Source organism: Podarcis erhardii, assembly GCF_964252035.2.
Source record: "Podarcis erhardii genome assembly, chromosome: 1".
Taxonomy (NCBI): Eukaryota; Metazoa; Chordata; class Lepidosauria; order Squamata; family Lacertidae; genus Podarcis; species Podarcis erhardii.
In genome coordinates this window covers 180,741-204,888 of record NC_138497.1, presented here as the reverse complement: position 1 = coordinate 204,888, position 24,148 = coordinate 180,741, and the positions used below count along the sequence as shown (strand labels likewise).

Sequence of the window (24,148 nt, the reverse complement as noted above, 5' to 3'; positions counted from 1 at the left end):
TTAAGAGTTGTCAACAGGTTTACCATACCCATTGAGTCTATCACCCATCTCCTACTACCCTTCTGAGAAAAACCCCACCCCACCCTCCCACTATATATAAGGGTCTGGTGACTTCTGTTTCAGTGTATCTGAAGAAGTGTGCGTGCACACGAAAGCTTATACCCAGAACAGACTTAGTTGGTGCTACTGGACTTTTTATTTTTTTATATTTCGACTGCTCTTAGGTTTGTTCAGAACACTACCCCCACCTTCTGTTGCTTTTTCAAATATGCACTTTGCTCAACGGTCCTTGCTATTCATTTTTCTCTCTCCTTGGCTACTCTGCTTCAGGAGTGGGTAGAAAAACCCACCGCAAAACATGGTGACAAATTATAATGCTAAATATTCTTTTCCTGTACCTCAGTGCCTTATTCTTTCAACTTCTTGTCCACATGATTTAGCTAACAAAGAGGTTTCAACCTGTAAACAAGTGATTTGCTCTACAATTAGACCATTCCGTTTTTCTTTTTCTGTCCCCCCCTTCTTTGCCTGCCTGCCTGCCTGGATGCATCCCATGTATGGGCTCATTGGTTCTTCTGTTATTTATTGCCTGTGATGTTTAAAAGCAATAAGCACACTGAGAGTTTATAAAAACTATAAGGTATCACTAAAAGCATGTAATGCCTCTATTTATGCTCTAAAATAAATGTAAACCAAATGATGAGCCAAAATGCTAAGAAAAATGGCAGGAAGGTTCATTAGCTGGTTAAAGGTAGTTGGGGAAACTAAACTTCCCTCTCCCTTTTTCTTTCTTTTTTTACATTTTCCAATATTGCAGATTTGCTCCAAATTGCAGTAAAAAATAGTAGGATGGGGAAAACATGCATGTGTTCCTCCAACCTAGGAAACCTGGTGTCTGTTGTGGACACGTGCAGAGGTATTCATTCAACTGCCCAGCACACCAGGAGGGCCCACGTGAATAAAATAATGAGGGGCACAGGTAAGCCCCGCCATGCAATGCCCTCAAATATTTTATGGGGGGGGGGTGAAGGTACCTTGACCCTTAGGAGTTGGCTTCTATGCGACCCATACACCTGTGGATCGTTCCTATTTTTAAAAAATCTATCTGCACTTCTGGCACCAGAGCACAGTTTGTCTCCTTTGGGGGCTTCTGAGGTGCCCTCCAGCCAAGCACTCGGCACACAAGGTGCTTTTCTGGGGGAAGCGGAGCCCTTTGCCGCAAGGCAACTTCGCTGTGTTTGTCCAAAGCAGCAGCTCCTGTGCTTGTCTTGCGTAAAAGAGCCTTTGAGAGCCACTCCGGTTGATAAAGCAGGAGATCAGCATTCTAAACAGGGCCTGATCCACTAGAAGTCCTGCTCTCAGGCTCCAGGGCAACCGTGCAGGGCACACCCTTGGTCAGGGTTCCCCCCCCCCCCCGGGGTTGGGCTTCTAGGGCTCACCTGGCCTGCCTTCCAGAGGCTGCAGCTGCTGCTTCCCTAAGCATTGTGGGAAATGGCCCCTGCTGGGAAACAGGACTCTGCCCCACCCCCCAGCTCTTGCCTTGTCTGTCTTAACAGTGACAGATCTTGCAGTTGCAGCTGGGGGCAGTCCTGGATTCCTCTCGTGATTGCAGCACTGATACCAGGCCAGAGAAACCAGAAGGGCGACATGGCAGAAGGCAGCCACTGCACGAAGGCCACAGAACCCTCTTCCCCATAAGCACCTCAGAGCAGAGGCTGAAGAGGGCAGCTGAGGGGCTGTCGCGTCCACGAGGGGCTGCCATCATGAAAGGGGTTGCTAAGTGCAGTTCAGACACCAGCAGGAGACGCCTGTTTTCAGTATGGCTGACCTATAAGTCTTTGACATATCTTAGAAACCTGAAAAATGTTCTCCACACCCCACCCCACCCCGGGTTTATACCTGTTGCAGACTTTGGCTTTGCAGCTTCTGCCATGGTGTCTTCAGATATTCTTTTGTTCCTGTTTTCAGTTTGTGACTTTCTGAATCTTTCACTTGTGTCTTCAAAAACAAAAGAGAAAAACAAGACCAGTATTGTTACAAGTGATATTGACCTCTAGTACTCCTCTGTCTCCTCCTAATTAAATTTGTATATCATCCTTCATCTGAAAACCACAAGGCAAGCAATGTAAAACCCTCAAAGTACATAATAAAAACAAGAACAAAAACAAAACAGTAATGCTCCTGCTCTCGTCCAAAAAACACATTTAAAAGCACATTGACTGCTAATCAGCCAAAGGTCTGGTTGCATAGGAACATTTTTGCCTGGGTCTCTGGGCAGACACAGTGATGCTAAGCTTGCAATTCAGAATCCTTGTACTAAAGTTTGTGCAGATTTTCAAAGGCTCTAAAAACAAGTTTAAAGTGAAACACACTGTCTCTCAGGGACCCACTGTCTGGGGGCCTGTAATGCAAAGCTCAGTGAGGCCATTCAGAATACCTTTCCATTATTTGATATTAAGCTGGAGCTTATTAAGAAGGTCTGTCAAAAGTGTCCAGAATAGAAGTAGACCTCCATCTTGAACGCAGGTCAGCTGCACAGAGTTAAACTATGGAACTCATTTCCAGAAGAGGCGGAGATGCCACCCACTTGAATGGCTTTGAAAGAGAATGAGACAAATCCATGGAGGAGGAGGAATGGCCGAGAGGCCATGGATGGCTCCTAGCCAGGATGTCTATGCTCTGCCTCCTGGTCAGAAGCAGCAATTCTTCTGAATCACATGCGCTGGAAGCTATTGGAGGGGAGAATTGCTCTTGTGCTCAAATCCTGCTTGACAGTTTCCCAAAGGCATCTGCTTGGCCACTGGACTAGAAAGGGTCATTTGCCTGGTCCAGCAGGCTCTTCTCAAGAACATCATGTGGAATTATCTGCTTCAGTGTCCACACTTGGGTAGGATGTGATTTTATGTTGATCTCCCCCACTATCAACCCGCATCAGATTATTCATAGACTGGGGAAACCCCAATTAATTGGGAGGAAAGTTCAGGTTGTCACTGGGATGAGGGTGACATCATGGGGACAATGCAAAAGCCCTGAACCCATGAAGTGCATTGAATCCCCTTGGACCTGCACCCCCAGACAGCGAGCAAGCAGCTCCTTCCCTGCCACCACCTCTGGTTGGTCAGTCGCTGTGGCTCCCTGGGCAAGCAGATGGCCAGCTGTTCTGGAAGGAAAAGCAGATTTGCTGTATGGTGAAATATGCTGTGTCTCATTCCTGGCCGCCTTAAAACAACCTAAAATTCAGAGTGGGGCAGACTGCAGGAGACAGAAAAGACCCTGCAGCAGTGTGAAAGAGAGAAGCAGGGACACCCCAAAGCAGGGAGCTGGGGCTGGGGCTTGTGGGTTCCAGGGAGGTGCCTGGTGGGCCTTTGGGGGGGGTGCTGCATGCTGGGCCCACCTTGCTGTGAGCCAGCAGGAACCTTCTCATGGATCCGGACGTGCCAGGAGAGTCCTGCATTTTGGAGGCTCTGGGTGGCTGCGTGTGCCTGCATCTGCCTTGGCTTTCCTTCAAGGGCCTCCCACACACCTCCAGCGGTGACCTTTGGGCACAGAAGGTTGCAGTTGTTATCTTGAAGACCAACAGAAGGCGATTGGCTAGCAATCCAGCCCCACCTTCATCTGAGCAGTTTTGCATATTTTGGACTGTAATAAACAGCTTCCCTTCGTCCTGCAATCTGGTGAAGTGCAGTTTTTGGTCATGGAGACTTGGGGGGCCCCTGGCATATTTCTCCTGCTATGTGCTGCTTGCCTCTTCTTCCTCTCAGTCCGGAGGAAGGCGCCTGGCCGCCAGAGGCTCCCTCCAGGCCCCCAGCCCCTGCCCTGGGTGGGGAACATCCTGCAGCTGGACACCAAGGACTTCCCCGGATCATTGGAGAAGGTAAGCCAGCAGGCAGTACGGGCCGGTGGGGGCTGGCAGGCTAGCCTGGCATGGAGCTCCACGGCAAGATGGGGCCTGTGCCACCCCAGGCCTGCCCAGCAAGAGGCCTGAGTAGTTCACCCTCTTGGTCTTCACAGTCAGGAGGCCCCAGATGTTTGCAGACTGAGATTCACTTTGCAATGTGAGGGTTCCCAGGAGGGCTGCTTTGGAGCAAGGGGGGACCGCATCCTGCAGCGTGCCTCTGCCACCCTGTCTCAAGGAGACACACGTGGTGGTGAGGCTGCAGGACACACTGGGGCCCAATAAGGGCAGCCCTGCCCTTCTCAGCTGCCCAGAGGGACCACCTAGGAGATCCTCCTTACAACAGCATCAAATGGCTGCAGAAACCGCCAGCAAAGGAGACTCTGCCCAGGTAGGTGCGCCGAAGGCACCTGGCTCAAAATAAGCAGCCCTCTTCTTTTTAAAATATATTTTTATTTGATTTTAAAATATATATAAACATACAACAAAAAACAATTCAAGATCCAGCTATCAAGATTACTTTGAATTTCCTGACTTCCCCACATCCCTTCCATGGGTCCTAATATTTACAACTGCATATCAATATTTATCCAAATTTTTGTCCTTCCAAATTATCCATACTTTCCATTACTTTACAAGTGTGTTAAAAATCCTGCTAATGTTTTAACCTGCTTACAGTGGTCTCGTAAATAAATTATGAACTTTCCCCATTCTTTTGTGAAGTTCTTGTCTTCTTGATTTCTGAACTTCCCAGTTAATTTTGCCATTTCAGCATAGTCCATCAACTTGTTTTGCCACAATAAGCAGCCCTCTTCTAGTGCTCCCAGTGAGAAGCCCAGAAGGGCACATCCCTCGGCGGTGGAGACTGGGCCGGGGCTCTTGGGGTGCAGCCTGAGGGTCCCCCCAGAGAGAAGGAAGCCTGCCCACCTCCCTTCTCTTCTCACAGCTCAGCCAGAGGTACGGGCCCATCTTCACCATCCACCTGGGCTCTCAACGGGTCGTGGTGCTCTATGGGCACGAAGTGGCGCAGGAGGCCTTGCTGGCCCAGGGAGACTCCTTTGGGGCCAGAGGAAGCAACCCCATTCTGGCTAAAACAGCCAATGGAACAGGTTGGTTTCTAGAAGAGCTGCACGCCAGCACATGCACAGCCTCCAGCCCCTTAGGCAGAGCCCACAGGGGCTTTGTCAAAAGTATTTATGGGCTGCTTTCTAAGGTGTGGCTTATGCAAGGCAGTGAACGCAACACAGGAATGCCCCCCTCCCCGCGCCACCCATTAGGTCTCTGCTGGGCATTTGACAGACTAAGGTCCACAGCTCCCCTTCATGGGGGGGGGCGTGTTGGTTAAGGTCCAGAGGCCAGGAACTGAGGAAAAGTAAGTAAGTATTGGGGGAGCTCCTTGTTCCAAGTAGTTCTCTGTTTTGGGTGACCCTCCCCATCCCCATTCCTGCTCTCTTTTCCCGCAGAAATACAGATCCAAGTCTGTGGGCATCAGAAAGGCAGATTGTTTTCCCCTGTGCAATGAGGCCGAATCCTGTACATGCCCCATTCGCTTTCTCTCTAATTGCCCTATTGAGCTTTCTTGGCTCCTGTGGTGTGTGAGAGACAGACAGACAAATTCCACCCTCTGCTGCTCAGCTTATGGCAGAGGGACAGCACAGCCCTGCAGTGGGGGGAAGCATCCTGGCCCCACAAGGCCCCTTTGCCCCTTATGCATTGCCTTCCTCTCTGTGTGTCCTCAGGAATTGGCTTCAGCAACGGGGAGACGTGGAGGCAGCTGCGGCAGTTTGCTGTTGCCACCTTGGGCAGCTTGGAGGTGGGGAAAAGGAGCTTTGAGGAGAGGATCCAGGAGGAGGCGAGTTTCCTGGTGGAGAGACTCAGAAACACAAATGGTAAGGAGGCCTCTTTTCCTCACCTCCAGACCACACAGTGCTACGGGCTCCTCAAGCAGACCTTGTTCCAAGCAGACTTCTTTTATTCCAAGTAGCAAATGGCTGGTGGCTCATAGAATCATAGAACTGTGACGTTGGGAGGGACCCCGAGGGTCTTCTAGTCCAGCCACCTTAAGCTGCCATCTGTCGCCAGAAAGGTAACGGGTGAAGCCTTAGCCATCACTTGCCTCTACTTCACAACAACTCAATTTCACAGAATCATAGAATTTGCTTGAATTACGTGTGGTGCAATTTTGTTAATGGCACAGATGCAGACCAAGTACAAAAGAAAAGAAGTGGCAATCATTCTGCTAGCCAGGGTGGCCAGCACACTGGTGGCCAGCACTGGAGTGGTGTTTGGTTAGAATCAGGCTAACTGGCATTTGGTCTGGGTGGCTGAGTGGATTTTGGAAAAAGCAACATGATTGTCGCCATGCCTCAAACAATGCCTCTGATCTGTGGACAGCGGCAGGCGAGACTTTTAAACCACCTTCAATATGCCAGACTGCACTAACTTTTTGGCTCCACAGGACAGATCCTGATCAGGATTGGCCTTGTGGGCAGAAGAACCTAAGGGCCTGCTGGATCAGGCCAAGGGGAGCCCATCTAGGCCAGCCTCTGGTGCTCACAGGGGCCAAGCAGATACCCCATCAGAGGCAGTTTTAGGGTAGCGTGAGACACCCTGCAGGGGGCACCAAAACAAGGCTGCAGAACAGAGCGGGGGGGGGGGGGGCTGGATTGTAGTGTTGCATAGATGTGAAAGCCCAAAGTCCGCCACTGCCCCCATGGGAAACCCCCAAGCAGGCTCTGAGAGCAAAAACAGTCCCTCTTGTGAGAATCATTTCTGACTCTGGCTGTGGAAGCAGAGCAGAGTCAATGTGGCCAGAAGCCATCCTTAGTCCTCTCCCTTGGGTCTGGAGATGGGCCCTTACCCTTCCTGGCCTTGGAGGGGAGCCTGACTGGATGCAGCCGCGATCTCCCCACGGCCTCGAAATGATGCCCCTGTTTGTGCCCTGGCAGGAAGGCCCTTTGACCCATCTCGCTTCCTCAGCCAGGCAACTGCCAACATCCTCTGCTCAGTTTCCTTTGGCAGTCGTTTTGACTATGAAGACGAGGAGTTCCTGGGATTCATCCGCCTGGTTCAAGAAAATGCCCTTCTCCAGTCCAGCCCAATGACAAAGGTGAGCACACAGGCAGCAGGAGGGGAGGGGCTTCTGTTCCAGCCATTCAGCCCCTGGGGGAGGGATGCTCTGTATAGGATGTGCAGGAAGGGCAGAAGATGGCCGAGGTTCCTTTCTTCCTGTGGGGCAAGAAGTGGCCCATCACGCAATCTATGCCTGAGGTAGCATGGGGGCCCTTCTGTGATGGTGCCCCCCACCAGCACTTCCTGACTCTGGTCTGTGTCTGCTCCTGCTGCTCCCATCTCCCTCTGCCAAGAGGCACAGACAGAAGACACGCTCCCTTAACACTGCACCCAGGGCATCCCCACTGCCGACTAGGGAAGCCACAATCCATATCTATCCTGTATTTACCCTATGAAATGCTGCATTTTGATGTCTTTCTCCCCTAAATCAGCTTTGATCAGAATTGAGAAAAAACAGGTAATGTGCACACAGCCACACAGTTGGGGTCCTTTGTGGAAAACTCCCTAAAATGCCTGCACCGTCTCACCGAAAAGGCAGCCCCTGCTCCCATCAGCCGGGCCCTTCCAATTCCCCTTGCCCACCAGGTGAGGGGAGCAGGTGGGGCTGGCTAGGGCGGGTCCCCAGCAGTGGGTGTGGGGCTGGAGAGGTCAGCTTTCCCCCTTCACAGAGACGGGTCCCAAGTTTGTGAACCAAGGGCTGAACAGGGGGGAGCAGCTCCAACCCGCTTGCTCCCCTTAAGCCGCTCAGACACTGGACCCCAGCTGACCAAGGAGTGGGTCAGAGTGCCTGCCCCCCACCTGCCAACTCACTCCTGGGCTGCAGCATGCAAGGTAGCCTGCAAGAACAGAGAGCTGAGCTATGAACATCCAGAGGAGGAGGAAGAGGTTACGGGGGTGGGGGGTGGGGGGGTGGTCAGAGGAGCAACATCTCCTGTGTAAACTCTATGCACTACCCTGGGGGGTGAGGGGGGAGGTTGGCTGGCTGGTTTCCAGTTTAGGATTTTGGAAAAGGCTGCCTGATGTGAGCAGTTATTGGGCTACTCAGGTCAACCTGAACATAGGGCAGGCAGACTGGAAATGCCATTTGAATGGTAAGAAATGCTCCTTTTTATGGCCAGGCAACTATAGAATCCCAGAACTGTAGTGTTGGAAGGGACCCAAAGGGCATCTACTCCAACCCCCTGCAATGCAGGAATCACACGATGAGTTTTACTTCCTGCTCTTCACATCACAGCTGTACAATATTTTCCCGACAATCCTGGAATACTTCCCTGGATCTCACAAGAAGATATTTAAAAATACAGAGGAGTTAAAGCGTTTCATCTCAAGGCGGGTGAAAAGACACCAGGAGACAACGAAGCCCAGCCAGCCTCAGGACTTCATTGATGCCTTTCTCGTCAAGATGGAGCAGGTGGGGGCGTGTCATCCTGCCTCCCTGGCTGCTATGTCTGCAGTGATCCCTGGGACACCCTGCTCAGAAGCTGATCCGCTGTCTCACTGGGTCTCACTATGGCGGCCATCCGAGGGCAGGTGGTGCATGTGGTGCTGTGCCACCCCTGGCTGTGTGCTCAGCAGAGCCTCTCTGCCACGTTTCCAGACTGGAGGTGGCAGGGAAACATGTCTGTATGAAAGGGGGCAGCAGGGCACATTTTTTGCTCTGGAAGCCCACATCCAGGGTCAAAGCACCCCCTGTTCCCACCTTATGCTGGGCCATGGCAGCAGGGGCAGAGGGAGGGGGCACAAAAGGCTTTGTTCTGCTTCTCATTGCACCCCCTTCCCTCCAGCTTTACGCAGGAGGTCAGGAGGGAGTGGGGGTGCCTTGGGTAGTGGTGGGTGTGCTGAGGAGAGGGATCCTGGAAGGTGGCAGGTTGGGGAAGTCCTCTCCCCTCACACAGGATGAGAGGAAGAGTTTTCCAGGACTGGGACCTATCTCTGCATTGCAAACATGACAGAGAGGCCCAGGCCCAGATCCTTGGGAGGTGTTTGTGGTGGAATTCTGTAATGGCAGAGTTACTTTGGGCAAATAATGTGCTTTGTGCATCTGTCGTCTCTTCCAACCTCCCTACAGGAGAAACAGAACAGTGGGTCCGTGTTTGATCTTCAAGGTTTGGTGAGGAGCATCTTAGACCTTTTCATTGGAGGAGCAGAATCCACCAGCCTCACCCTGAGTTACGCCCTCCTGACTCTCATGAAGCACCCAGAGGTCAAAGGTAGGCAGCACCCTGACAGAAGTGGGGGGCTTCTAGTTGGGAGACTGAGGAGCTTGGAAAAGAAGGGGGCAGAGAAGAGGGGCAGGAACAGAAAACAAAACACACAAAAAATCAAATCACACTCACAAAAATCTCACTCTTACTACATCTCATCTATTTTTACCTTAGAGAAAGTTCATCAAGAAATTGATACTGTGATTGGCTCATCACGAAGTCCTTGCATGGCGGATTTGGGAAAGATGCCCTACACAGATGCTGTGATCCATGAGATCCATCGAACCCTGGTGCTTGTGCCACTGAATCTGCCACATGCAACCACAGAGGACACTCTCTTCAGGCAATACTTCATCCCCAAGGTCAGTTTCTGGTCTCCCAGGTGGCCTCTAAAATGGCCACAAAGAAACCTGTGTGCAGTTTCCTTTCATCCACAGCAGACACTGTGGAGCCTTCTGGGTATTGGTTATAGTGGAGGAGCGGATTTGAAAGCTGGGCAGGACACACTCAAGGGCTTTCCAAACACACAGCACCAGAAATGTGCAGCCGGCACTTTGCACGTGAATCAAGGCCATCCCTGCCAAGCAGTCCCCTCCATGCAGCTGCACCCAGGGCCAGCCTGAGACTCCTGAGGTGCACAGGAGCGCCCAGAACGGAGGCCAGGGCTGGGGTGGGAGTAAGCCATTTCTCCATCAGGCACCTAGTCCCCAGAGGAGGTTACTGAGGGCTGCCCCACCTGAGCCAGGCAGGGGGGTGACCCCAGACCTCGAGGGCCTTGTCTGCAATTGCACCTGCAGGGCAGAACTCTCTGCTTCCTTCTCTTTTGGAGAAGAACCTCTTGAGCCCAGGAGGGTCCCCTCTCTTTGTCCCCCCACCAGGGCACCACAGTCTTCCCTGCTCTGAAGCCTTCGCTGCACGACAGCAGAGAATTCCCCAACCCACTGCAGTTTGATCCTGGGCATTTCCTGGATGATAACGGAGGCCTGAAGGAGAGCAAATACTTCATCCCACTTTCCGTAGGTAAATAGATGAATCCTCATTTTACAGCTGAAAGGAATCTTGCAGCCAAACAGGTTCTCCTACGCCTCATCCTAATTCCAATGCATGGCTGGAGTCTCTGGCTGCTTGGAGGGGGGGTCACAGACAGCCGTAGATTTTGTGCCCACAGCGTGGAAGAGCTGCTCTGCCTCCCCCCCCCCCCCCGCAATTTAGCATCTCATTTGGTCCCCCTTCCTGCCATCCCAGCCGGTGTGGCTTTGCTGTTCCAAGGATGCAGCCAGGAAGGCACTTCCAGGGCTCACCTCCCTTTCTGCTTGCAGGCCAGCGGGCCTGTATTGGCAAGAAGCTGGTGGACATGACCATCTTTGTGGCCTTGACATCCATCCTGCAACACTTTGACCTGGTCCCTCTTGTGGCTCCTGAGGACCTCGATGCCTCGCCAGCACCAGCATTCCTGACAATGGTCCCCAAAGCCTACCGGCTCCGCGTTGCCCCTCGCTGAAGGGTGGGAAGGTGGCCACCCACACGGCTGCCACAGCCATGGCTCAGTGGCATGTTCTGTTTTTATTGTAACCTGCCTCTTGGAAGGGTTCTTGAAAGCTGGGAGGGGGGTGAATTGTTGGAGATTGGTAAATATATTACAACAAAGGGCAAAGAGAAAAACGGGTGGTGGGTGGAAAGGATGAAGGAAATTTAAGGTTTATAACTCATGGCACAAAAAGCTGTTCTATGCACAGGTTTTACATTTGCTAAGACTGAGCTGAGACATTGACGCTGCATTGTGGGGAAGCTGCAGGAAGGCAACAAAACCTCTGCTGGGCCCCTGAGAGAAGAGGCGGGTGTGGGGCTGGGTAATCCCCTTTGGCCTGGGCTGGCTGCAGGCGGCTGCTCTTCCAGGGAGCAGCTGGTAGCATGTCACTTTGGGCTGAGCAAGTTAAAGCAACTAACAAATTCAATAAACCATAGTAATTGTGTACCCCTTGGTTCTTCCACATGTATGTTCCACCCTCCCCCAGAGACACCTGCCTAGCCGCCCCACATCACCTCTTTCCCCCCACTGGTCCCAGGGGCCCATCTGGTTGCAGCTGAGGCTGGGGCAGAGGGAGCCAGGCATGGGGGAAGGATCCGCCTCACCCTACCCCACCCCTCAACCTCCTGCACAGAGGGGGGCAGTCTGCGGAAATGTCCATGAAGAAGCCACCAGCTCCCAGGGGCAGTGTTGCATGCAGCCCCCTGCACCCACGGGGGAAGGGGAAGGGATAGCTCCCCGCCTTCTGCTGATTCCTGGGGGTCTCAGCCCAGTTGTTACCGGAAAAATCCGAGGGCTCCCTTAGATAAAAGTAAAGACACCAACCAGAGTAACTTGGAGCCAATCAGCAGCCTGTAGGCCTGGTCTTTACTGAAGACTGTCGCGACAGGACTCCCACCGCCCACAAGGTGAAGCAAAATGGAAGCCCCGAACAAAAGAAGACCCCAACTTTTATTAGCTTCTAATCCCCTAAGTTACACCCCTAGAAATACATCATAACTACATCATGACTACATTAAAAACAGGAGGGGTCAGGGGAGGGGTTGCACAGGTAACCTGAGTATCATGACACCTGGCCGGTACCCCTTCTCCCCCTCCCCATAAGTCATTTTCAGAAGGCAAAAGGGTAGGCACAGTTTCCTGCCCCCTGAGGGGGAATCCAATCACTGTCCTTTTGTCATAGTCCGTGTTGAATCCACTCGTGTATGCAGCCCGTTGTGTTCTTGATAGTCTTGTGTCTGAGCCCATCAAGATGACTATCAAGGTTGCCATGCCAACTGGGTAGGGCTGCAGAGTACGTGTCTTCTCGTCCTCTGTCGTCCCCTTCTCCTTGTGCCCTCCATCTTTCCCAACATCAGGGTCTTTTCCAGGGAGTCTTCTCTCCTCCTGAGGTGGCCAAAGTATTGGAGCCTCAGCTTCACGATCTGTCCTTCCAGTGAGCACTCAGGGCTGATTTCCTTAAGAATGGATCGATTTGATCTTCTTGCAGTCCATGGGACTCTCAAGAGTCTCCTCCAGCACCATAATTCAAAAGCATCAATTCTTCAGCGATCAGCCTTCTTTACGGTCCAGCTTTCACTTCCATACATCACTACTGGGAAAACCATAGCTTTTACTATACGGACCTTTGTTGGCAAGGTGATGTCTCTGCTTTTTAAGATGCTGTCAAGGTTTGTCATTGCTTTTCTCCCAAGGAGCAGGTGTCTTTTAATTTCGTGGCTGCTGTCCCCATCTGCAGTGATCATGGAGCCCAAGAAAGTAAAATCTCTCACTGCCTCCATTTCTTCCCCTTCTATTTGCCAGGAGGTGATGGGACCAGTGGCCATGATCTTTGTTTTTTTGATGTTGAGCTTCAGACCATATTTTGTGCTCTCCTCTTTCACCCTCAGTAAAAGGTGCTTTAATTCCTCCTCACTTTCTGCCATCAAGGTTGTGTCATCTGCATATCTGAGGTTGTTGATATTTCTTCCAGCAATCTTTATTCCAGCTAGGGATTCATCCAGCCCAGCCTTTCGCATGATGAATTCTGCATATAAGTTAAATAAGCAGGGAGACAATATACAGCCTTGTCGTACTCCTTTCCCAATTTTGAACCAATCAATTGTTCCATATCCAGTTCTAACTGTAGCTTCTTGTCCCACATAGAGATTTCTCAGGAGACAGATGAGGTGATCAGGCACTCCCTTTTCTTTAAGAACTTGTCATAGTTTGCTGTGGTCTACACAGTCAAAGGCTTTTGCATAGTCAATGAAGCAGAAGTTTTATTGTTCTTTGGGTGGCGGGTACTTAAGGTGTCTGGGACTAAATCTGATAAGCGGAGCAAGTTGATGAACTTGGGTAACCTCAAGATCCCTCTCCCTCTTTATGACATGTTGATGGTGTATCAGTGATGTATCAATGATGCTTCTGGAAAGGTATTATGGGAAGTGGGGGAAGGTCTTAAATGAGCGTGTAATCTATGTTGGGGTTCTTACTCCGTGTGGGAACCTGCTGTGCAGCAATAAAGATCGTGGTCTACTGATCACTGTTTTGCTCCAAATTACTTGGCTGGAACTTTTTTCTTTTACTGACCACATAGAACCGCGGGGGACTTGCACCCTGGCAAGCTGGGCTGTTGAGTAGTCTCTCACCCTGTATTTTTTCCTTAACAGAGAGGAGAGAGTTACAGATAGGTAGCCGTGTTGGTCTGCCATGGTCAAAACAAAATAAAAAAATTCCTTCCAGTAGCACCTTAAAGACCAACTGAGTTAGTTCTAGGTATGAGCTTTCGTGTGCATGCACACTTCTTCAGATACACTGAAACAGAAGTCACCGGACCTTTCTATATAGTGAGAAGGTGGGGAGGGGTATTACTCAGAAGGGTGGTGGGAATGGGTGATTGGCAGATAGCTGCGATGAGCCTGTTGACGACTCTTAACGACTGCAATAGGTCTTACAGGAAAAAGCAAGGGGTGAAAAGGTGAAAAATGGCTTTGTCATGTGACACCACCCTTCTGAGTAATACCCCTCCCCACCTTCTCACTATATAGAAAGGTCCGGTGACTTCTGTTTCAGTGTATCTGAAGAAGTGTGCATGCACACGAAAGCTCATACCTAGAACTAACTCAGTTGGTCTTTAAGGTGCTACTGGAAGGAATTTTTTTATTTTGTTTTGAGAGAGGAGAGAGCAGAGGCAGTTCTGAAGCAGGTTGGTTAGATTAGTACTATAGGAATAGCATTATACTACCCATTGCTCCTGCTGTAATAAAGTAACAAAAATGAACATTTTTACACAGTTATCTTGAAACCCTTGTTTATTTTTCAATAAATCCTTTGTATTCCACCACACCCCTCATTCTTTGCTACCTTAGGAGAGAAGTGTTCAAAGAGGAGCTCTCTGTGGTGGCGGCAGCAAATAAGATGGGAGTTTGGTGCAGGACCCAGTCCAGACCCATCTCATAGCTGTGCCGTTTGAATGAAGTGGGAGGGTGGTGCAGGGGTGTTTGGGCAGTGCCAGAGCCACGCCAAGGAAAGATGGGGTGGCAGAATATTGGGAGATAAACCAGACCTCTGCATAGTATATTCCGAAGTGTTCGAAGTGCTTCCTTAAGAACAAACCCCGTCCTTCTTACAACAGCCCTATAAGGTAGACCGGGAAGTTTCCCCCGATATTGCAGGAAGTTGAAGAGCAGGGCTGGGGGCTGGAGAGGGGGGGGGGTGAACCAGAGACACCTCTCTTCCTTGTCCCCTGAAGAAACATCTGTTGGCAGCACTGGCTGCACAGTCCCAAAGAAAGGACACGTCCACTCTCTCTCCTTTCCCGCCATTCCAATCAGTCCAAAGACAAGCTCCCTCGGAGAACCTTCCTTTTCCCGTCTAGGAAACCCCTGAGCTCCGCAAAGCCCTTGCTGAGATGTTCAGAAGGGTCTTAAAGAAACGAAGGAAAGTTTCGAACAAGAACCGCTCAGCCCCCGAGCCAAGGGAATCCCCCAAAGAGAAAACAAAACAAATTCCTTCCAGTAGCACCTTAAAGACCAACTAAGTCAGTTCTTGGTATGAGCTTTCGTGTGCATGCACACTTCTTCAGATACACTTCAGATACTTCTTCAGATACCCCAAAGAGAACAAGGCAGGAACTCCCTCCCGGGCCAAGGCTTCAAAGGCGTGGCGCCGGATTCCTAGAGCGGACAGGAAAAGAAGGCATCCCGAGCCCCAGCGAAGGGTTCAAAGGCGTGGCGCCGGATTCCTAGAGCGGACAGGAAAAGAAGGCATCCCGAGCCCCAGCGAAGGGTTCAAAGGCGTGGCGCCGGATTCCTAGAGCGGACAGGAAAAGACGGCATCCCGAGCCCCAGCGAAGGGTTCAAAGGCGTGGCGCCGGATTCCTAGAGCGGACAGGAAAAGAAGGCATCCCGAGCCCCAGCGAAGGGTTCAAAGGCGTGGCGCCGGATTCCTAGAGCGGACAGGAAAAGAAGGCATCCCGAGCCCCAGCGAAGGGTTCAAAGGCGTGGCGCCGGATTCCTAGAGCGGACAGGAAAAGAAGGCATCCCGAGCCCCAGCGAAGGGTTCAAAGGCGTGGCGCCGGATTCCTAGAGCGGACAGGAAAAGACGGCATCCCGAGCCCCAGGGAAGGGTTCAAAGGCGTGGCGCCGGATTCCTAGAGCGGACAGGAAAAGACGGCATCCCGAGCCCCAGGGAAGGGTTCAAAGGCGTGGCGCCGGATTCCTAGAGCGGACAGGAAAAGAAGGCATCCCGAGCCCCAGCGAAGGGTTCAAAGGCGTGGCGCCGGATTCCTAGAGCGGACAGGAAAAGAAGGCATCCCGAGCCCCAGCGAAGGGTTCAAAGGCGTGGCGCCGGATTCCTAGAGCGGAGCAGAGAGGCGGGCGGGCGGGCGGGCGCAGGTCCCTCGCGGGTCTCTTCCGGCTCGGGCCTCTCTCCTCCCGGGAGCCTCGGAGGGTGAGTCTTTCTTCGCCCGGGGGGGCGCGGGGGGGGGGGCAGGAGGGAGCCGAGCAGCCCGGCTCTTCCTCGGGGTCCGGGCGGGCTCGCCGCCCTGTGGAGGCCTCTCTGGCTCGGGGGAGACGGGCGGGCGCGCAAAGCACGAGAGACAAAGCCCATGGATTCTGAACAGGCGGGGTAGCCAGACCGAAATATCTAGGCAAAGAATGAAAATGAAAAGCTGAGCCATGCAGTCCGTGGAGAAAGGCGGTCGGAAGACTGAAGGCGCTTCTTCCTGCCGTGAACTATGGCTCTCCCTCCCTCCCTCCCTCCCGCAGGAAGGGCGGATTCTTCCCCCCCCCCCGGGGCTGGGACGGGGGAACCTCGCCTAGCAGCTCTCCGCCTTCACAAGACTCCAACAATCAGTGCCGGAATGTAAATACAGGCATGTGCGAGAACAGTCCCGCACATCTGCCGCACGGAGGATTGAAATTCCCAACATTCCGAACTAACCACGTTGCCCAGGATTCTTTGGAAGCCATGGCTCTTTCAAGGGGTCTGATTCTGCTTTGAAGGTACATTGCAGGTGTGGCCTGGGCGTGCTTTTTCCTTTCTTCTTTGAATAACTTTTTATTGAACTTTATAAACAAGGATAATAGAAGTAATGAATGATACCAATAATTAGACCGAGTCTTCTCATGTCATTTGTATATCACAAAAATAGCAAAATACATCTGCAGGAATATCTGCAATATAAGTTTCATTATGAGTGTTCAACATAGGATTCCTTGGTTTGATTCCTTGGTTCCTGAATTGGTTTAAACAGAAGCAACATAGCATAGCCAAACTCCTAGAGAGGCAAGCTTGTGGTTGCTCTTAGGTTAACTCTCCCCCCCCCACACACCCTTTCATGTTGCAAATGGAAGAATGCTAGATGCCCTCATGGTCCCTTCCAACTCTACAAATCTGTGATTCTTAATGGAAATGTTGGTCTATTGGTGAGTTGTGGGAGGGAGGCTCAAAGTGAAGATGGTGATTTATGTTTACATTTAAATTTAGATCAACCAGATTGAGCCAAATACTGATGATGTGTGTGTTTTCTTCTGTAACCTCAAGGGGCAACAAAACCTCTGCAAATTCCAGCAGGCAAGTTCCCCACTTTCTTGAGGATGGATGTTACTGCTGTTCTTGTTGTTATTGTTATCACTATTTTTACTACTACTCCATTTATTATCCAGGGCAGGATACAGCAATTTTTAAAATCAACATTAAACAGAGTTGAAGCAAAATACAGTCACAGGAAAAGGGTGCGTCCTGTAAACACATGTCTGCGGTGTCCGAGGCTTTGGTGAAGGTGCCAGATGTGCCTCTGTGGGAGGGAATTCCCCAACCAAGGAATGCCTCTCTTGGGACATCCCCCTTCCAAAACTCTGAGCGTGGTGAGACTACCAAGACCTATCCCAATCCCAGAAACATCCAATGGGTATTTTAGAGAAGGAGGTGGTTCTTAGATAATGTGAGCACCTTGAATGGGGCTCAGAAATGAACTCACAACCAATGCAGCAGTTTTAAAAAAGCAAGTAAATGTGTTCTCAGGTCATTGTGGGGATTAAATGAGGAGGGGTGTATGCCAAGTAGAGCTTTTTGGAGAAAAAGGTGGGATATAAATACAGTTAATAAAGAGCCCACCAGCTAGCCAACAATCTGGTCACTGTATTTTGGACCATCTTCCAAGTCCTCCTACAGCGTGGTGTAGTGGTTAAGAGTGGTGGACTCATAATCTGGTGAACTGGGTTCGCATCTCCGCTCCTCCACACGAAGCTGCTGGGTGACCTTGGGCTAGTCACACTTCTCTGAAGTCTCTCAGCCTCACAGAGTCTTTGTTGTGGGGGAGGAAGGGAAAGGAGAATGTGAGCCGCTTTGAGACTCCTTAAAGAGAGTGAAAGGTGGGATATCAAGTCCAAACTTCTTCCTCCTCCTCCTCCTCCTCTTCCTCCTCCTCTTCTTCTCTTCAAGGGCAGTTTCGCACAGAGGGCATTGCAGTAATTCAATCTGATTCAGAGCATGGATTACAAGGGACACCTCATCACAGTCCCAAAGGGACAGAGATGGCAAACTAGCCCAGAGCTGGAAATGGGCACTGCTAGTCCCTGAGGCCACCTGAGCCTCAAGTGACCATGCTGGATTCAGGAGTTCCCCCAGGCATATATGGCTGTGTGTGGGTTAAGCTTTGTCACAACATCATCATCTTCATCATCATTATTAATCCACCCTTCACCTTCAGTTCCCAGGGCAGATTACAACATTAAAAACCACATTGAAACCGTTTAAAACAACTTACGATCTCAGAAATAAGATGAGTCTTTCTTTACTTGCTTTTTAGCGCTGTCCCTTGGCTCCACCCCCCACGTGCTTTGAACTTACCCCTGTCATCCTCAGAGGGTTGGCCAGGTAAGTATCTGGCCCTCAGAACAAAAAGGGGAGACCCCACAACAGTAGTATGTTTTGAGAACATTGGAGATTCCAAGTGCTAAAAAATGGGCCAGAAACAGGAAAGAAATGTGTGTTTAGCGGGGGAGGACAGGACGGGGAGCAGCTTTTGAGGGCCCTAGGTTTAGGACCCCCATCACATCCTAGTGTCCACAATGCACTTGGTACTCACTCGCCAGTCGCAGTTCTGACTTCATGCATTGACTGAAAGGCAGGAACCAGCGGGGTATTCATCTCACAGAAATGCCCTCCGTTGTCTGCACATTTTGTATGGCAACATTACTTCTAGGAGGGCAAAAGTCTTCCTTTTTCTTTTAGAGAAAGTTTTTAATATGTGACATTTTAGTGTATTTTTTATCTCTGTTGGAAGCCGCCCAGAGTGGCTGGGGAAACCCAGCCAGATGGGCGGGGTACAAATAATAAATTATTATTATTATTATTATTATTATTATTATTATTATTATTATTATCATCATCATCATAGACTGTGCTGTGGTGCAGTCCAACCCTGGTTCCTAGTAAGACTCATCCACACTTACTCAGGGAACATTTTTCTTCTCCTGACAGTGTACCAATTTTATAACAGAACAATGCACTTGTTTTGTAGGACTTGCTAGTGCTTCTAATTGGGACAGACAGAACTTGGCAGAAGAAAAAGGGATCTCCGCGAGGCTTCATGAGAGCACAAATGGATGAGCAAGACTCAGCTGACCCTGAAGCAGGAAGAGGCCATGCTATCAAAACTGGGAGCAGTGGGAGTTTCTGGGGAAACTCTCTGCAGAAGGTCCTGGGTGAGGAGGACACCCTCTGCTCAGAGGTGCAGAGCCAGCAGTTGAGGCAGCTCTGTTCCCTGGAGACTGAAGGACCACGAAAGGTTTGCAGCCAACTCTACCGCTTTGACCATCAGTGGCTGAAGCCAGAAAGGCATACAAAAGTTCAGATGCTGGACCTGGTGATCATGGAGCAGTTCCTGGCTGTCCTTCCGCTAGAGATGGAGTGCTGGGTGAGGGAATGTGGAGCAGAGACCAGTTCCCAGGCAGTGGCCCTGGCTGAAGGTTTCCTCCTGAGTCAGGCAGAGGAGAGGAAGCAGGCAGAGCAGCAGGTGAGAGAGACTTTCCTCTGGATGCTCCTAAGGGGCTCCAAACATGAGGGAGAACATCCCTAAATCCCACCCTTTTTTGGAAAGCATCCAAGGAATGCCTCTGCCATTCCTTTTCCAGTACTTCTCCAACTTCTCTGTTTTAAATCCTTGTTGCTCTTTCAGGGAAAGGAACTGTTCGCAGAAAAGGGCTTAGATTCCTCAGAGAGGACTCTGTTGGAAACCAGAGAGAGGCTGTTGGGTAAGGATTGATGAGTTCTTTCTACATTTTGGCACATGCTGTTGATTTTGAAACCAATATAATGGGTTCTTTGAATTCTTTTGAGGAAGACATTTGGGCCCAACATGGAGTCTACACACACATAAAAACTGTTCTGAAAATGCTTTTTGAAAAATATATTGAATTTTCCATAAGGCTCACCACCGTCATTTAGTGTCACATTGTATATTGCACTGAAAACACACTTAAAGCCTTTTATTTGTGGCTGTGTAGCTGAGTCCCAAGAACCCCAAGGAGAGGAGATCCATTTTTGTAGCATGAAAATGTGAAATGAGTACAAACATCCAAATGCACTCAGCAGGCAAGGCTTTATGCAAGGCCCATCTGAAGTTAGAGCCGTGCTGCTTAACCTCAGAGAAGCATGCACCTGTGTCTTCCTACTTGCCTTCTTACTTACAGGTGACCAAATGATGCCATCAAGACATGCTCCTCCATCTTTTCATGGTGCTGGAGGGGAAGCAGCCGCTGTGGAACCAGATCAAGTAGGAGGAAGAAGCCTTGTGGGGAAAGAGGCTGAGGGGTGGGGCTGCCTGGGTGCCTCCGGGCCCAAATGAATCTCTCCCCCTCCTCTTTCTGCTGTGAAACTGCCCTTAACAAAGTCTGAACATGCCATTCCAGAAGATTGTGTGCTGTGAATAATCAACAGCCACCTCTCCTTAACTAGGTTTCTGAGTATTGCTAGTCTTATTTACCGTATTTTTCGCTCCATAGGGCGCACTGGACCATAAGGCGCACCTAGTTGTTGGGGGGGGGGGAATAAATAAAAAAATCTTATTCCCCACCCCAGCCCCAAAGAGCAGCAGCCAGGCTTCTGGAGCTGTCAGGTGAAGCCCGGGTTCGCTGTCTTGGCTTCGTTTTTAGCCATGCGCAACCTCTCCCGGCTGGAGAGGTTGCGCGCTGCCTTGGCTTTGTTTTTAGCCATGGGGCTGGGGCGGGGGAAGCCCGAGCTTCCCCCGACCCCAGCCCCCAGAACAGGTCGGGGAGCGGCGGCAAGGTTGCGCGCAGCCTTGCCTCCGCACCCAGAGCTTGCAGGGCTGGTAGGGGAAGCCCGCCCCCCCCCCGAGCCCCAGTGACCACACATTCACTCCATAAGACGCACAGACATTTCCCCTCAGTTTTTAAGAGGAAAAAAGTGCGTCTTATGGAGTGAAAAATACGGTATGTTGTTGCACTTTTATTTATATATTTATTGTTGAATGCTAAGACAGGCTTCTAAGCAGTGGCCAGGAGTCCTCTAGCCAGCCACATCAGTTGCACAATGGGGCTCAGTTCCCTTTCCTCCCACTCCTTGTGCCCCCATGCACCCCTTGCAGTTGGCTTTAGGGCATTGGGAGCCCCCCACCCCCCCGCCAAGAACAGCGCATTGGGGAGTGGAGTGGGGATCTTTCCATATGGCAAGCTGGAATGCTTGCACAGAGAGAAGGATTTGAAGTTCCACCCTATTACACAAAATTAATACCCATCATTAAAATACACAACAAAAATTCCATTAAAATGTTAAAACAAGCTCACATAATTGAAATGTGCAGCAAACCCATCCAATTAAAACAACACAGCAATTCACAGGCAGAAAATAGCAGAGCAGTGTACAGTTTATATTCTTCATGCTGTCTAAGAGGACAACCTTTTTCTTTTAGGGTCCAGTGTGCTTTGAAGATGTTGCTGTTCATTTCACAGATGAGGAATGGGTTTTGCTGAATCCTGACCAGAGAACTCTGCATAAGGAAGTCATGGAGGAGAATCGTGAGGTCATGGACTCTCTCAGTAAGACTCCCTCTTGCTTCATAATTTCTGTTTTGATATTGAATATTGTGACAAACCTCCAGTAATTGGATGGAGCTCAACAGCACCATCTACAGCATCAAGGATTCTAACTCCCCAATGGAGGACTATCAACTGTTTTGTCTGTGCATATTCTCCCTCCAGTTAGGCTTCGGAGCTGTTAGGAAAGTTGAAACAGCTTCTGTCAGGGTTTTTGGTTGACTCAAGAGAAAACTAACATTGGAGATGGAGAAGAGTCCGTGATTGGGCAAAGCAAAATCCATCCCAGAAAAGAGTCAGGCTTTATTGACCTCAGGTTCCTATAAATATGTCAGTTAATACAAAGACACTGAACGTTGTAGTAAGACCTGGGTGTTCATCAGTATGTATATAATATCCAGCTCTACCTCTCTTTCAAATCAGAACCTCGGTCCAGTATACCTGAAGGAGTGTCTCCACCCCCATCATTCTGCCTGGACACTGAGGTCCAGTGCAGAGGGCCTTCTGGTGGTTCCTTCACTGCGAGAAGCCAAGTTACAGAGAACGAGGCAGAGGGCCTTCTCGGTAGTGGCACCTGCCCTGTGGAACACCCTCCCACCAGTTGTTAAAGAGAAAAACAAGTACCAGACTTTTAGAAGACATCTGAAGGCACCCCTGTTTAGGAAAGCTTTTAATGTTGGACAGATTATTGTATTTTAATATTTTGTTGGAAGCTGTCCAGGGTGGCTGGTGAAACCCAGCCAGATGGGCAGGGCATTATTATTATTATTATTATTATTATTATTATTATTACTAATTATTATTAACAAATGAATGAATAAATAATTGTCTAACTCCCTTCTCTTTTTTCTCTCCCACAAGCATTGATTATCATTGTTCAATAATCTGGGGCTCAGTTTCTTCCTAAGGCTCTAATCCATTTCTCTTATTGTCGCAGGTGCTGATGAATTGGAAATTAAGAACAAGAGAGACCACTGCAAAATCCACACAGTGGAGAAGCCATATAACTATATGGTGTGTGGAGAAAGCTTCAGTCAGAGCTTCCATTCCTCTTCCCATCAAAAAAATCCCATTGAGAAGAAACTCTGTCAGTGCTTGAAATGTGGAAAGAGCTTCAATTCCAAGAGGAGTCTCACTTCCCATCAAAAAACTCATAGCAGGAAAAAATCATATCAGTGCTTGGAATGTGGAAAAAGCTTCAGCCAAAGCTCCTATCTCATTTCCCATCAAAGAACTCACAGCGGGGAGAGACCATATCATTGCTTGGAATGTGGAAAGAGCTTCACCTGGAAGGCAAGTCTGACTTCCCATCAAATAATTCATACAGGGGAGAAACCATATCAGTGCTTGGAATGTGGAAAGCGCTTTAGTCGGAACTTCCATCTCACTTCCCATCAAAGAACTCACAGTGGGGAGAAACCGTATCGGTGCATCGAATGTGGAAAGAGCTTCAGTCAGAAGGGCCCACTCACTTCCCATCAAAGAACTCACAGTGGGGAGAACCCCTATCAGTGCTTTGAATGTGGAAAGAGTTTCACCTGCAAGGAAAGCCTCATTTCCCACCAAAGAATTCATACAGGGGAGAAACCATATCAGTGCTTAGAATGTGGAAAGAGCTTCACTTGGAAGGTAAATCTTACTTCCCATCAAAGAATTCATACAGGGGAGAAACCGTATCAGTGTTTGGAATGTGGAAAGAGATTCACCCAGAAGGAAGGTCTCACTTCCCATCAAAGAATTCATACAGGGAAGAAACCATATCAGTGCTTAGAATGTGGTGAGAGCTTCGCCTGGAAAGTAAGTCTCACTTCCCATCAAATAATTCATACAGGGGAAAAACCATATCAATGTTTGGAATGTGGAAAGAGCTTCAGTCGGAACTTCCATCTCACATCACATGAAAGAATTCACAGAGGGGAAGAGCCATATCATTGCTTGGAATGTGGAAAGAGCTTCATTCGGAAGGATAATCTCATTTCCCATCAAAGAATTCACAGCGGAGAGAAACCCTATCAGTGCTTGGTATGTGGAAAGAGCTTTAGTCGGAAAGAAAGTGTCACTTCCCATCAAAGAATTCATACAGGGGAGAAACCATATCAGTGTTTGGAATGTGAAAAGAGCTTCAATCAGAACACCCATCTCATTTCCCATCAAAGAATTCATACGGGGGAGAAACCATATCAGTGCTTGGAATGTGGAAAGAGCTTCAGTAAGAGGGCCCATCTCATGGCCCATCAAAGAATTCACACTGGGGAGAAACCATATCAATGTGTTGAATGTGGAAACAGCTTCAATTCCAAGGGGACTCTCACTTCCCATCAAAGAATTCATACAGGGGAGAAACCATATCAGTGCTTGGAATGTGGAAAGAGATTCAACCAAAAGGAAAATCTCACTTCCCATCAAAGAATTCATACAGGGGAAAAACCATATCAGTGTTTGGAATGTGGAAAGAGATTCAGTCGAAATTCCCATCGCACTTCCCATCAAAAAACTCACAGCAGGGAGAAACCATATCAGTGCTTGGAATGTGGAAAGAGATTCACCTGGAAAGGAAGTCTCACTTCACATGAAAGAATTCATACAGGGGTGAAACCATTAAAATGCTTGTGATGTGGAAAAAACTTCAATTCCAAGGGGAATCTCGTGGTCCATCAAAGAATTCATACAGGGGAGAAACCATATCAGTGCTTGGAATGTGGAAAGAACTTCAGTAAGAGCACCAAGCTCACGTCCCATTAAATAATTCACCGTGGGGAGAATCATAGAATTGTAGCATTGGAAGGGACCCTAAGGTTAATCTCTTGTCTTTGTCCATGGAGTTTTCTTGGCAGGGATACTGGAGTGGCTTGCCGGTTCCTGCTCCAGGTGGATCACGTTTGGTCAAAACTCTCCACTATGACCTGTC

The 24,148-nt window shown here is 49.7% G+C and overlaps 2 protein-coding genes across 12 annotated transcripts; both read left to right on the top strand.

Moving 5' to 3' along the window:
• Window positions 1–962: 962 nt before the first annotated feature.
• Window positions 963–11,146, top strand: LOC309349938 (cytochrome P450 2H1-like). 2 transcript variants are annotated; one of them, XM_081876391.1, is made up of 10 exons: window positions 963–979; window positions 2,383–3,874; window positions 4,842–5,004; window positions 5,635–5,784; window positions 6,844–7,004; window positions 8,202–8,378; window positions 9,036–9,177; window positions 9,346–9,533; window positions 10,050–10,191; window positions 10,491–11,146. In XM_081876391.1, the coding sequence occupies exons 2-10, from the start codon at window positions 3,695–3,697 to the stop codon at window positions 10,670–10,672; spliced, it is 1,485 nt and encodes a 494-aa protein (XP_081732517.1). In that variant the 5' UTR covers window positions 963–979; window positions 2,383–3,694; the 3' UTR covers window positions 10,673–11,146. The 2 variants fall into 2 exon arrangements, with proteins under 2 accessions (XP_081732517.1, XP_081732518.1); XM_081876392.1 differs by lacking the exon at window positions 963–979 and having other exon boundaries at window positions 3,771–4,286.
• Window positions 11,147–15,594: 4,448 nt separating this feature from the next.
• Window positions 15,595–23,948, top strand: LOC309337908 (uncharacterized protein). Of its 10 annotated transcripts, none has more exons than XM_081854918.1 (8): window positions 15,964–16,185; window positions 16,727–16,756; window positions 17,994–18,061; window positions 18,708–19,202; window positions 19,365–19,440; window positions 19,879–19,961; window positions 21,117–21,243; window positions 22,178–23,948. In XM_081854918.1, the coding sequence occupies exons 4-8, from the start codon at window positions 18,777–18,779 to the stop codon at window positions 23,851–23,853; spliced, it is 2,388 nt and encodes a 795-aa protein (XP_081711044.1). In that variant the 5' UTR covers window positions 15,964–16,185; window positions 16,727–16,756; window positions 17,994–18,061; window positions 18,708–18,776; the 3' UTR covers window positions 23,854–23,948. The 10 variants fall into 10 exon arrangements, with proteins under 10 accessions (XP_081711046.1, XP_081711044.1, XP_081711042.1 ...); XM_081854916.1 differs by having other exon boundaries at window positions 15,964–16,196; window positions 16,670–16,756; XM_081854920.1 differs by lacking the exons at window positions 15,964–16,185; window positions 16,727–16,756 and adding an exon at window positions 15,595–15,631.
• The last annotated feature ends 200 nt before the right edge of the window (window positions 23,949–24,148 follow it).